The sequence below is a fragment of the Peromyscus californicus genome, unplaced genomic scaffold (genome assembly GCF_007827085.1).
Source record: "Peromyscus californicus insignis strain IS unplaced genomic scaffold, ASM782708v3 Scaffold_7__1_contigs__length_154581171, whole genome shotgun sequence".
NCBI classification, from domain to species: Eukaryota; Metazoa; Chordata; class Mammalia; order Rodentia; family Cricetidae; genus Peromyscus; species Peromyscus californicus.
Window position 1 is genome coordinate 6,934,894 of NW_026294595.1, and position 14,049 is coordinate 6,948,942.

Genomic DNA, 14,049 nt, shown 5'->3' on the forward strand with positions numbered 1-14,049 from the left:
AGCAACTCTTTTTTTTTTTTTTTTTTTTTTTTTTGGTTTTTCAGGGTTTCTCTGTATAGCTTTGGTGCTGTCTTGGACAGCTGTAGACCAGGCTGGCCTCGAACTCACAGAGATCTGCCTGGCTCTGCCTCCCAAGTGCTGGATTTAAAGGCGTGTGCCACCACCGCCAGCCTGACCACAGCAACTCTTATAAAAGAAAATGTTTAATTGGGGCTGGCTTACAGATTCAAGATTTAATCCATTATCATCATTGGCAGGAAGCACAGCAGTGTACAAGTAGACATGGTGCTGGAGAAGGAGCCAAGAGTTCTACATCTGGATCCGCAGGCAGCAGGAAGAGTAAGATACTGGGCCTGGCTTGAGCGTTTGAAACCCTGAAGCCCGCCCACAGTAACACATTCCCTACAATGCCACACCTCCGAATCCCTGTCCAGCAGTGCCACTCCCTGGTGACCAAGCATCTAAATCTATGAGCCTCTGGGGGTCATGCATATTCAAACTACCACAGTGCCCTTGCTCCATGTGCCGGATCTGCTGGGCATGTCTGCTTCTCCCCTGTGAATCCCCGCTGCAAGAGGATGAGCCTTGCTTCTTATTAACCACTTCATGAACCTGTCTTGCATGAGTTCTGCCACCAAGTAGACACCAATCCCTTGAAGAAAACGCAATGAATGGTAGATCCAAGGCCAGACCCAGAGAAAGCTGAATGGCTAAATGCAAGGGCTTGCTCTAGGGGCTTTTATCTGAAGACCACTGTTCCAATCAACTGGTGTGGTTTCTTTCATTTTTATGTGTGTGTGTGTGTGTGTGTGTGTGTGTGTGTGTGTGTAAGTCAGAGGACAACTTGAGGAGTCCGCTCTCCTTCTCTACCATGTGGATCCCGGGGACCAAACTCAGATAGGCAGGCTAGGTGGAAAGTGCCTTTATGGGCTGAGCCATCTCACTGGCCCCTAAGTGATTTTTTTAGCACCTGCTGAGCACACATCACAAGAGGTTGTGTATGGTTTCTGTGCACTCAAAATACATGTATTTAGCTAGGGAGATAGCTCAGTTCATAGAGTGCTTGCCTTGTAAGCATGAAGCCAGAACTGGAACCCTACAACAGTCATGGAAGCCCGTGCTTGTAAGTCTGCTGCAGAGGGAGAAAGAGAAGGACTCTGGGGCAGGTTGGTCAGTCACTCACCAACCTGATGAGTCCCAGGCCAATGGGAGATCCTGTTTCAAAAAACAAGATAGACGGCAGACAAGGACACCATTTGAGTTTCTCCTTCAGGCTCTGCACCCGTGTGGCGGCACACACACACACACACACACACACACACACACACACACACACACACACACACTACATAGACTTCCAGGGTAGACGATGCTGTGAGTCACACCCACCTCTATTGACAGCTTGACTCTGTCATTGCTTGGCCTTATGACCTTGGACACATTCCTCAGTAACATCTCTGCACCTCATTTCCCACATCTATCACAGCAAGCTACTAAAAGTTCTGAGACCAGGCAGTGGTCACCAGACATAGTCACTGGCTGGGAGGAATCACGGAATGTTTCTATTAATAACTGGCCTCCATGGTGGCCAAACTTTGGGAGCTCAGCATAGCATCCTCCTTCCTAGTGTTCAAAGCAGAGGGCCAAACCATTTGGTGTTTTGGAGGGCTCTGATCTGATGCATGTATTGTCCCTCAGAGTGTCCTGCTTCTCTGAGCCTGGGGACCTTTCTGCAGCAGCCCTCTTGCGGCCTCTGCAAAGCCATACAGGGAACCTGAGGGCAGAGCGTATGTCAGGGAGGGTTTGCTCTCTGAATTCACACCTGTATGCGGCTTCCTTTATCCCCAGCATCACCCTCTTCCTCACTCCAACTTCAGTTTGCATAGCAATTTCCTGGAGGACTTGGTCCTTGTTACATTCAAGCTGTGACACAGAAGGTCCTGGGTGAGGCCTTGCATTCTGCATTTCTAACCAACTCCCCACCAGGTCCCAGATCAAGGATTGCAGGGCATTTAGTATGGTCCCATTTTGTAAAGGTAAAAGACATGCCACAGCTGGGCAGTGGTGTCACACACCTGTAGTCCCAGCACTTGGGAGGCAGAGGCAGGTGGATCTCTGCGAGTTCGAGGCCAGCCTGGTGTCAGGATTACACAGAGAAACCCTGTCTCGAAAAACAAAACAAAACAAAAAATAAGCTGCAGAATAAATTCTCAGCTGTAGTGTTGATCCATACATAGGTGGAAAAATAACCCGAGGCTTTCAAATACTTCTGGAATGTCTGTTTTTTAATAGTAAGTTTCACTATTGTGTTTAAGAAAAAAATCATAATACTTAGCTGGCAGGAGAAATGCCATGATCAAGAGAGTGGTTTTTTCAGGGTGAGGCTCAGCCATTGAGTGCTGACCCCCATGATTTTCCCAAATACGGGAAACATTAACTGTATAATTTGTGGTAGTAGAGGATTACATTCACACTCCCCCTGGAGAGAGAGAGAGAGAGAGAGAGAGAGAGAGAGAGAGAGAGAGAGAGAGAGAGAGAGAGACAAACAAACAAATCCCAGTTACAATGGTCCAGACAGACTTTTTCAGACTGTACTCCCAGCCTAAACTGATGTTGCTGATCATTTTGGCTCATACCCCTGCCCTCTCTGATCCTCAGAGCATAACAAGTTGGCTAAGGACAGCTGCTTTGGATGGAGGATGCTGGGACTGGCACTTCAGCTACCTGGACTTTTGATATGGATGGCATGGCTGGAGAGGCATGGCAGTGAGCACCAGGCCTGGGCTGGGCCCTACGCAGGCCTTCTGTCCTGTCCTTGTGCCCACTTTTCAGATTAGATAACCAAGACCCAGAATGTGGAAGGATCCAGATCATATACTTAGGTAAGGCCCAGAGGCCTTACATGAAATAAATCCCTTCTCACTTGGCTCATTGTCCACCTTCTTTGGGTCTCTGTTCCAATGCTACCTGGCGTTACAGTCTCTGGCCATCCTGTGTACATTAACAACACAGTCCCTCCCCAGCCCTGCGCATCGCTGTCCCACGGTCATGGTTATTGGCTTAGTTGCATACAGCCCCTCCTCTTCCTCTCGACGGTAAGCCACGTGTAGGTAAGGACCATTCCTCTCACTGCTTTGTCTCTGGGGTCTAGCATGGTGCTTGACATGATTCAGCAGTGAAAAACCAATAGTCTCCAATTCCCAGGACACTTCCCTAGTCTCAGCACACATGGAAGTGACCTGCTGATCCTCCCTTTCTTGGCTTCCTTGTGAGAACTCCTAATTAGGTGCAAAAAGGGGGTGGCTGGGATGGTGCCTCATGGCCTCTTTGTGTGAAAGGGACAGGCAAGCACAGTTGGAGGAATCTCACTATGTGCCACCCTCCTCATGCCCTGGGCCTGGCTACCACCCTTTTGGAGCGCTGGGGTTTAAGATAAGAACTTTCTCCTCTCCCTGGAGGACTTCCTTCTACCAGGGTGCTTTCCCCTTATCTGCCCGTGCCTGGCCCCTGCTTATCATTTAGGTCCCTTTTCAAAGGTCATTTTTTCAGGAAACCTTTGACTCCTCCTGGCTAACGTGGCTTTCCACGCCCTGTTGATTTCTTCCATTTCTTCTAGTACAGATGATTTCTACTTTCCCCATTCCAGCCTCTGCCTATGTGTGTCCTGTCTGTCCCACCACCTGTAAGATCTGAGCGTGGAGACCCTAGCTGTTTTACTCGGTATTGTATCTATGAGCTTAGATAGGGCCTGGCTTATCATGGGTTCCTGGTAATTCGTGGAATTAATGGTCCTTTCTTTCTTCTAGAAACAGAAACACTGAGGCCCAAAGATAGAAAGGATATGCTGGAGATTATTAATTAGTGTCAGAACCTAGACTAGAAAGCATTCAAGGTTAAGTGGACTAGAGCAGATTTTGGTCAGCTGACTACAACCTTGACGGTTCCAGATCTTCCAAGGCCTCAGTTTCTCTACTGGAGATGAATGCTGGAGTGAAGTAATCATAACCAACATATAATAACCCATTTCTATAGTTAGCACCCATCTCGTTCCCAGAAATAATATCTTCGGTGCAGCATCCGTACCCCAGAGACACAAGTAAATCGTCCCGAAAGCCGCAGAAGGAGAAAACTACAACACCCAGAGCGCCTCGCGCGGCGTCTGCGCATGGTGACGAGCCCGAGAGACCCCGTCCGCCATCTAGCGGCGGTCTGGAGAAGCGCTCCGCTCGGATCCCCGTGGGGCGGGGGACCCGCGGCGCACGCAGTCGGGATATTCGGCTGCAGCCGCGAAGCCGGGGGCCAGGAGCCGGAGCAGGAGCGGCGGCCGGGATCGCAGCCCGCCGGGCCCGCCTCAGCCATGGGCAACCGCGGCATGGAAGACCTCATCCCTCTAGTCAACCGGCTACAGGACGCCTTCTCCGCCATCGGCCAGAACGCGGACCTCGACCTGCCGCAGATCGCCGTGGTGGGCGGCCAGAGCGCCGGCAAGAGCTCAGTGCTGGAAAATTTCGTGGGCAGGTAGGAGCGGCGCGGACTCCCGCGCTCCGGTGCCCCGGGTCCCCGCCCCGGGCTCCGACGGTCTGGTCGCTGCTCCTGAGGACCGAGCGCCCCCGCCCCCCACCCGAGCCCTAGGGTCCGCAGCGACCCCGTCAGACCACGGACATCGGTGGAGTCCCCCCACTCACGCCCCCTCCTTCACCCCATCCTCCGCAGGGCTACCCCGGCAAAGGGCCGTCCTTGATCGCCAATACCCGCACCGTGGGGGCCCGCATTACTCAGCGCCTCGCTGGGAGCGGACAGCACCCGGAGGGCAGTGTCCCCTTCCCACCCTAGGCTCCATGGAGCCGGCTCTGCCCCCGTGGGAATTCCTGGTCGTGACAGGGGACAGCCCCCTCCTTCGGTCCCTAGAAAAGGACACAGCCCCGTGGGCATCGGGGACCAGGCACAGCCTCCCCCTTCGCACACGCACACGCGCGCGCGCACACACACTAACACATACACACACACACACCTCTGCGGCTCCCGCCGCCATCCGTGCGCAGAGCGGCGGAGGGGGAGGCGCGGGCTGCGGGGCGAGGAAGGGAAGGGGGAGGGAGGAGAAGCGGCTTGTGAGCCTTTGCGGAGCAGCCGGCCCCTGGCTTCGCCGCCCCCTGGGTGGGGGCCGCCTGTCAGAGTCCTCCTCCCCTGGCCTGGGTTGTGATGGAGAGAGAAGGCGGCAGAGGGCAGAGATGACTAAGTCCGGGAGGCAGGATGGCGGGGAGGTGGAGGGTGGTGAGCCGTTGCAGAACCTAATCCTCCTCCGGCCTCTGATCCCACAAGGCGCTGGGAAGGCCAGGTGGCAGAGCGGGGGTGCAGCCTTAGAGACAAAGGGTCTTGAACTTAGGGGGACAGGCAGGGTCGTGACCCCCCCAGGTTCCCTTTGAGCAAGGGAAAACAGAGATGGCATTTCCGGTTCTTAGAAAGAGTAGATCGTTCTCTGAGTTCAGGAGCAGGATGGGGAGGGGGCTACCGGACAGAGGGAGGGACAGGGGCACTGAACTTCATCCCTCACCTTCACTGCTCCCTCTCGAATCTTTCTAGAAAATCTTGCTTTCTTGCAATGACCTTCATGGCTAAGGAGATGACTGGCATGGGAGAGAGGGAAGCAGGGGCCCCTCCTTCCAGAGGAACAGGAGCTTTATGGGGTGACATCTGGGTCTAAGCCAGGTTCTGCTGGAAAACCTTGGGCAAGTCACTTGCCTTTACAAACATCTGTGCAATATGGGCAGACTGGATGGTTGATGCCACCCCTCACATGTCCCCAGATGTCCACTGCAAACTCATTCTGGAGATAGGAAGAGGACCTGAGTAGAGCCATGTTTTTGTGGGATGTGGGCATGGCACAGTGGAAGTGGCTGTGTCTGTCTCATCAGCAGAGAGAAGCAGCTGTGTCTGGATCATGTGACCCTAGAGCTGCAGACAGAGGCAAGAAACCGTATAGATGAGCCCCTTCCTAGGGGTCCAACAGTCAGGACTGTTAAAGGTGGAGGACTTTGGAGCCCTTGAAGGCAGAGGAATGCAAGGGTGTCCGGCACTTTACATAAACTATAGTCTCATCTCTCATCCGCTGAGCTAGACTGTGCTCCGGTCAGGGGGTGAAGACTGGGGAGCTCCACAGAGCCCCTCCCATGCCTTGCTATACCCCCAATGAAGCAATCACACCATAAATGTCCACCTTATAGGTGGGCCAACTGAACTGAGATGCTTTACTCAAGGTCACATATTTGGGAAGGGACTTGTCAGATTCCATCTTGACCCTTTGTTGGTCATGGGGACTCATTGGAGTGTAGACATCTGGTTTTCCTGTCTGTAGGATGGGGGCCCTGGAAACTTACCTTGACCTCCTAAAAGGGTACGGAAGCCATTCACTAAATCCGTGGAAGAGAGTCCTTGAGATACTCCCAGTCTATTAGCCTGGGGACCTATCCATGGTGCTCCTGCCCTCCGGGAGTGCGGAAGGATGGCCCAGACCACAGCAGACACACACAGCAGCTGTTTACCTGTCTGTCCAGTGGCAGAAAAGGCCTGAACTCTGCCCTTTGTACCCCAGTGCCCTTGGCTTGGCCACGGCTCCGGCATGGATATGAAGGAGTGTCCAGATGCAGGTGTGGGGCAGGGGAGAACTGCTCCCAGATTGGGGGAGCAAGGAGGAAGCAGTGTTGAACCCCTTATCTAGAGAAGAGGCCAGGGCTGGGACGTGGGTGGCGAAATTGAGGCTAGGGGTGGGGTTGGGTTCCAGCCAGCCCTACCTGCGCCCTCTTGGGTTCCCGACCTCTCTACCTAGCTCTGGGTCCCCAGACCCGTGAGCATGGAAACAACAGCTTTCTCCTGGGGCTTCCAGAGCACCAACCGCCATGGAGAGGAAGTGGAAAGCTCTCTGGAGGAACAGGCTAATCCAGGCCAGCCACGTTCACAGGCACCCAGGAGGACGTAGTGTCAGCTCTGTAACGGAGGTGGCCCAGCAGCTGTCCAGGACCCTGCTAGGACGTGTTTGAGTCTATGCTGTTTCTTTTGCTTCCCTTTTCCAGATGGGGGAAACTGAGGCCAGTTCATTCAGTAATTTAGCAGTCATTCTTGGAGGGTCCACAGTGGTCACACTAGAGAGTCTTTGATGAGGATGAAGCTGTGCATTCCAGGGAGGGAAACTGAGGCACCTGCAGGATGTGGCCAGGGTCCCGGAGGGAGCAGAGTGGCTCAGAAGGTCTTAGAGGAAGGTCGCACCTAGGAGAACCAAGCAGTGCCAAGCTGTGTGAGAAGCTGGGGAAAATCCCCAGCCAGGGGACAGCAGATGCAAAGGGCCTGGGGCAGGAAAGAACCAGTTTGAAACACAAACAGGCACCATTATGGCTGGCATTTGCCCAGGCAGGAAGGATGCGACAGGCATAGGGAGGGCCTGCGTCTGTGAGGCCTTAGGCGACTGTCAGGAGGCTGGCTTTATTTTCGTTATCCTTGGAGGCTCATAAGTGGCAGAATGACTTGAGGTGACTCTAACAAATGTGTGCCAGGGAGGAGGCAAGAGGGAGGGCTGAGGAGCTCCCACAGGGATGTCGAAGATGAGGAGCTCCTATAGGGATGTCAAAGGATGTGGGCTCCGATCTGTCTGGGGCCAGGTCCCACTGAGTGATGGACAGGAGCAGGAGTGGGAGGGGCTGAGAGGGAATCAAGGGTGGCCGGGGTCGGGGTTGATGAGACCAGTGCCGTCAGGAGAGTTCGGAGGACCAACCTCAGGGGACAGAGGGTGGTGGTGGACAGGTTCAAGGCAGTGAGGATTCAGTCGAGCGAGGATTCAGACAGAGATGCCCTAGACATCTCCTGGAGGTGTTGGGAGCTGGGGAGAGGGCACAGGGGGAATATGAATGTGGAAGCTGTCGGTGTAGACGTGGGATTTAAATCCATGAGAGATGAGATCATACAGGGGCAGCTGGAGGAGTGTCTGACCCCTAGGACTAGCCAGTATTTCCTGAACAGATGCTCCACTGCGGGGCCGCCTCCGTGCCCTGTCTCCCAGCATTCCTCCAGGTTAGCATGGCAGGTAAGCCGTTTCCTTTGCCCCCAGCCAGGGGTGGGGAGAACAGTGGGAATGGGCAACCACGGCAGCCCCAGGTGTCTTTCTATCCCTGGCTGTCTACTATTTTCACATTTGTAAAATGGGGGCAGTAGTGTAGCAAGCATGACCCCCCGTGAGACTTCGTGGAGGGTTGAGAGAACACAGGTGTGGCAGGGACGTGTCTTCCCCATCTGAGTGGGGCAGAGGAGGAAAATAAGCTCCTGTCCAGAGCCCAACAGCCAGCCAGGGAGCGGATGTAGGTGACTGCTTCCCACTCCACGGCCTTGGTCTCTATTGTCCTTCCCGGCACTGGGCGTCAGTCTCCCACGGAGACAGCCCACCCCTCAGTGTTCAGCTCATATTCTTTCCCCGATCACTTTCCTTGTGAGCCTGTTTCTCAGAGTTGGAGACTGAAGTTGAAGAAAGTGAGGGGATATGACAGCCATCCGAGACACGGGGTCCCTGGCCCGGGCTGGGCAGAGAGAACAGACATGTGCTGGGCTTGCTCTGGGGAAGCGGCATGAAGACTGACCTGAGTAATACTAAATAGACTGAGAAGCCGGAGGAAGAATGAGCCAATCTAGGTGTGGGGAGGACCTTCCTGAAGGGGACAGTCCCCACCCCCATGGTCTCCTCAGAGCACACCCCTAACACACACAGAGTGCTCACTGCCTCTGAGCCACACGTGGAGCTCACAGCTGGGGCTGGTCTCAGCCGAGGGACACCTTCCCCCATCTCTGCCATCCCAGTGGCCCAGAGGAACTAAGGATGAAAGGTGACCCTGGCAGATAGCATTTGATCCGGCGCCAGTAGAGTAGAGTTTCCTGGGCTTGGTTGGGGTCAGAGGGTGGGAACCCTGGCTCGTCGGGTAATGGGTATCCAGGTAGGAAGGACATTGGTGCGGGAAGCCAGGTGTGGGCACAGTGTTGTCGGGCGTGGGCAGGAGCAGAACCATAGGCCCACATGCCATGTGTCTGGGATTGCTATTATAAATCAGGGCGAGGCTGCTGAAGGCAGTACATTCTGCCCTCGGCAAACCCACCCTGCATGGAGACAGGTGGCCCCTCTCTCCAGCTGCCCTGTCCCTTCTCATCCCACCCTGCACCACAAAGCCCCCCCCAACTGTCCTATTATCTATGCCCCCAGAAAGGACCTCTCTCGGCAACCCCTAAAATGAGGGCCATTTCCCCAGGACCCTGGAGACCTTTATCCACAGGCATAATGACGCTCAGGGCCAGGGCTCGTTTCCGCGCCTAAGGACAGCACTGCTGTTGTCTTCGTGAAATTGTGGACTATCATCTCAGGCTTCCAGAATGGCTCAGAGAAGGTGGGGGTCTTGCTTGAAGTCACACAGCAATTAAATCAAAGACGGGAGAGGAACCAAGAGGTCTCCTGCTTCCAGGCCAGACTTTGCCATGTGCCTGTCCACACTCCACACCCTGCCCTTTTGTACAGCCCCATCTCTGTCCTTCCCTCTTTGGTTGTCTTTCTGATTCTCACCCCTTCTGAGACACAAGTCTGAGGACAAGGAAGCCTTATAGAAGGTTGCACTAGACTTCAGTTCCTACAGGCAGCAAGGAGGTGACCAGTCAGGCTTGGAAGGTGCATAGGGCAGATCCCTAAGTACCCTGGACAGAGCCCTGGACCAGACTCTCCAGCCAACACATCCAGGGCTCCGTCCCCAAGCCCCACAAAGCCCGCTACCAGACCCGTGACCTCTCACCACGCTAAGTCTGTTCTCGGTCTACCAGCAGGGAACTCTGTAGTGCTCCCCATTCCTAATCTCCTCTAGCTGAAGCCTTCTTCGTCCCCTCAAACCTGAGCCCCAGATTCCCGGTTGAGCCCTGTTGGCTTGATCACCTTTAGCCAGTCCACGCTGGTCCCCTGACTAGCTGGCAGTTCATGGAGGAAATGGGTTGAGGTCCCTCTGACATTGTCTTCTCTGCTTTCCTGCCCCCATCTCCCTCACTGGCTCCGACCTTCAAGTCTCATCAGCCAGGCCCTCCTCTGGGTGCCTTCCCTGATGCCTTAGCTCCTTGTGCTGGCCCAGTTCCATGTGTGGGGTGGGGCTCTGTCCCCCCCCCCCCCCAAAGCATAGAAGAAAGAAGGAGGAAGCACCTGGCAGACGGCCGTTACAGCATCCATCTAGAGCCTCGCAATTCTTCTGTCACTTGGGCTCGCAGGAACCCGCTCTCAGCAGAGCAAGGAGGCCAACAACCAGAAGAGGAGGCTTCTCACCTGCCTGAGTCCCCAGCACGTCTGCAGAGCACACAGCCAGAGCACACAGCTTTTGAGCGCCCCCAGTGGGCACCCTCAGTTAGGTCTTCCACAGCCCCGTTCTCAGGGCATCCTCTCAAGAGCCCTGGAACAAAGCTGCTGCACTGAGTCCCATTTCACCGACAGGGAAACTGAGGCTCTGAGCAGGGACACATTTCTGGGGATGAAGCTGGAGCTTTCTCCTCATGCTATTGTGACAGGAAATACCAACCTAGAGGCATCTGTACCAGGTGTCTTGGGAGATGTTCCTGATGGCTTGTAGGAGCCTGAGTGGGAGTCCAGCTGAGGGTCATGTGGCTTCTGTCCTCTGGGCCTCAATTTTCCCGTGAAGTGGGGAAACTGATCACAGCGACCTTAGCCAGCCATGAGAGCAGCCCGTCCAGATGACAGAGCCTTGAACAGCCTCACTGCTGTGTGATTTGTGAATCATAAAACCCACCCATTTAAAGTGCACAATTCAATGATTTTTAGTGTATTTACAGAGTTCTGCAGCCATCATCATAAACTAATTTTAGAACATTCCCATCACCCCAAAAAGAAATCTTAGAATGCTGCAGAGTTTCAAGGCTCCAGCAGAGTCTGGTTAACAGTCGGCAGCCACAGGTACTAGCAATGCTTACGGTGGCCAGCTCCAGGGCCTGGGACAGCGGTTCTGTTTTACCTTGTAAAAGGGTTTATGTATCTCTTGAATTTTTTCAAATGGAGAAAAAAATCCTTTTTTTTTTTTTTTTTTTTTTTTTTTTTTTGAGACAGGGACTCTTGGCATAGCCCGGGCTGTCCTGGAACTCATGTAAACCAGGCTGGTCTCAAATTCACAGAGATCCACCTGCCTCTTCTCTCTTCCTCCCATAATGCTGGGATTAAAGGTGTGTAACTAAAATCTTAATTTTTTTTTTTATTCATGTACATTGGTGTTTTCCCTGCATGATGGTGTCAGGTCCCCTGGAACTGGAATTACAGACAGTTTGTGAGCCACCATGTGGTTACTGAGAATTGAACTCAGGACCTCTGGAAGAGCAGCCAGTGCTCTTAACCACTGAGCCATCTCTCCAGCCCAAAATCTTAATTTTTTCATTAGGTGAAAAAAAATAAACTATTTCCACTTTGAAAATATAACTTCCAGTGGATGGTAGTGGCGCACGTCTTTAATCCCAGCACTCGGGAGGCAGAGGCAGGCGGATCTCTGTGAGTTCAAGGCCAGCCTGGTCTACAGAGCAAGATCCAGGACAGGCACTAAAACTACAGGAGAAATCCTTTCTCGAAAAACAAAACAACAACAACAACAAAAAAGTCAACACAAGAGGGAAGGAACGGAAGGATGGAGGAAAGGATTGAGGAGGGAGGGAGGGAGAAAAAAGAGAGGGAGGGAGGAAGCATGGATGGAAAGACAAAGGGGACTGGGAAGGATGGACGCTGCCGTGTGTGGTCCCACCCATCACCAACTTGCACTGTGAACTGGGACAACCCCACCCCCACCCCCAGCTGAGGATGGAACTCAGGGCCTTGTGCTTGCTAGGCAAGCACTCTACCACTAAGCTAAATCCCCAACCCCAACAACCTTCTTTTTGTGATTCCGTGACCCCTGCTGTCCAGTGAGCTGTAAGTGGGGACTGGGAGAGCTTCCTGTCCAACCTCAGTTTCCTCCACAGGGTGTCTGAGTGCCGGCCCCTTGCCCACTCAGCCTGGGCACTGGGATATGGAGGCAGGTCCCACCCAGTCCCTGCTTGGGCACCATTAGCACATGAAGGGAGTCCCCGGCTAGACTGCCCTGAAATGTTCAAACATCAGCTTATATTTACACGCTGCAGCATGTGGGCTGCCTCAGGCCTCCTGGGCCTCCCGGGGGCCCCGGGAACAGAGGAGGACTTGTTGCCTGTGGCAGCTTCACCTACTCCCTGTGTGTTTCTTGGCTGACAAACATCTCTGTCCAACACCCCCAGTGGAGGCCTCCGAGGCCACCTCGGAGCGTGACCAGCCCTGCCTGCCACTTTCAGGAGCGGCGTGTGTCCTTGAAATCCCCTTGTCCTCCCAAGCCCCCCTTACTGGTCTGGCCAGGCTGGAAACCCACCTCTCCCCAGCTATCATTCACGCACCGTGAGAGCTGGGGCTTGTCCATCCTCCAACTGCAACAAACCCAGAGCCGTCCGTCCATTGCACCGGTCAGGAGACGGGCACAAAGAGGGACGGGTGGTCCCTTGTCCACAGCCCCAAAGTGGGGACGCCGACAATGCCATGCGTGTCTGCTGCCAGAGCCCAGGAAACAGAAGACAGCACGGTCACCTGCCAAACCAGACACGCTATCTTGTCATCATTTGCACCCAAGCAGGGGCTGGAAATCAAGGTGCTCCGGCCCCAAGCCTCAGGTCCTGGAGTAGGAGTTGAGGAGTCACTTTGGCACATTGGTGTGGTGTTTCCAGACTCTCCGGGGAGGGGGTGACAGTGCCAATTTAGTTAGGAAGTAGGTGGTGCTGGAGGTCTGGAGAGGCGTCTGTTTTGTCCCTTCTGTGCGTCAGGTTTGAAGGTGTCTCTGCAGATGGCAAGGCAAGGCCTCCCTGTGAAATCACCATCTGCTCAAAGTGAGTGGGAGAGCTGGCAGGCCACCAGATGCCCTCCCATGCTGGGCTCAGCACTGGCCTCTGGTGCTAAAGAGGCTGCACACGTTCCTTAGACACCTGCTCTGCTGTCCCTAGGCCTCAACCGAAGGCGCAAGGGCGGCTCTGCTGGGAAGTTGGGTCCAAGATGCTGACCCTTCACAGAGAGCTGGAGTGGGTGGGACAGTGTGTCCAGCAGCGGGAAAGCCATCCCTTCCAGTGTCTCTGGAGTACCTACTGTGTTCAGGTTCTGTGTCTGTGTGGGGCGACCCACTGGTCCTGTCTGCGGTCTGTCCACAGTGTGAGGAATCCTGGGCCCTGCTCTCACTCAGCACCCCCCCCCCCCCCATTGCTGTGTATCCTCTCTCATCCTTGCCCTCTCTGGGCTTCGGTTCCACCTTCAGGGCAGTGATGGGTGACTGGAATGTTCTCTCTTCCCGATTTCATCTTGCCTTGTGTGGTGTCATGGTCAAGACTCAGTAGCCAGAGGAGGTGAGGCAGAAGAGGCTTCTATGGGGTTTCAGAATTCTTGCTGGAATTTGGGGAGTCTTCCTGGAGGAGGCTAAAAATGAGGAACTCTTCTTGGTAGCCCCCTGTGGTCTCATGCCCTGGGCATGGGCTCAGTCCTTCTGCCGAGAGGCCCCACAAACCCTTTAACAACAGCGTATGTATGGCATCCTGCCGCAGCTGAGCACGTACGGACTCAGAGCGAAGGGAAGAGTCCAAGGACACCAGGCAAGGGGAAGGCAGGGGTGGGATTTGAACCCAGGTCCTCTGCCTGGCACTGTCTCTTAACCACTGAGATACCGGGCCGTAGTGAAAGAAAACATCACAGTCACACAGGGTCTTGTTGAGCTTGTCCTTGGAGATTTGAATCCACACATTGAGGAACCAGCATTATGTATATATATATATATATATATATATATATATATATATATATATATATATATATATATAATATTTTTCAAGACAGGGTTTCTCTGTGTAGACCAGGGTGGCCTCAGAATCAGAGATTTGCCTGTCTCTGCCTCCCACGTGCTGGGATTAAAGGCGTGCACCACCACCGCCTGGAATCAACACTTTTAACAAGTG

At 54.0% G+C, this 14,049-nt stretch overlaps 1 protein-coding gene and 1 pseudogene across 16 annotated transcripts in view; both read left to right on the forward strand.

The window, feature by feature from the left end:
• Positions 1–2,327: 2,327 nt before the first annotated feature.
• On the forward strand, positions 2,328–2,482 carry LOC128102785 (uncharacterized; annotated as a pseudogene).
• Positions 2,483–4,237: 1,755 nt separating this feature from the next.
• Dnm1 (dynamin 1) overlaps positions 4,238–14,049 on the forward strand; it is a 45,058-nt gene continuing 35,246 nt past the window's right edge. For 12 of the 16 annotated variants that reach the window (XR_008214838.1, XR_008214839.1, XR_008214840.1 and 9 more), the window contains exon 1: positions 4,239–4,518. Coding sequence is in view for 10 of the 16 variants with exons in the window: in XM_052722980.1 (XP_052578940.1) it covers positions 4,358–4,518 (161 nt within the window). In the remaining 6 variants the exon portion in view is untranslated. Of the gene's footprint in view, positions 4,519–14,049 lie in introns of all 16 variants that reach the window. The other 4 variants (XM_052722978.1, XM_052722971.1, XM_052722974.1 and 1 more) reach the window with 1 other exon arrangement.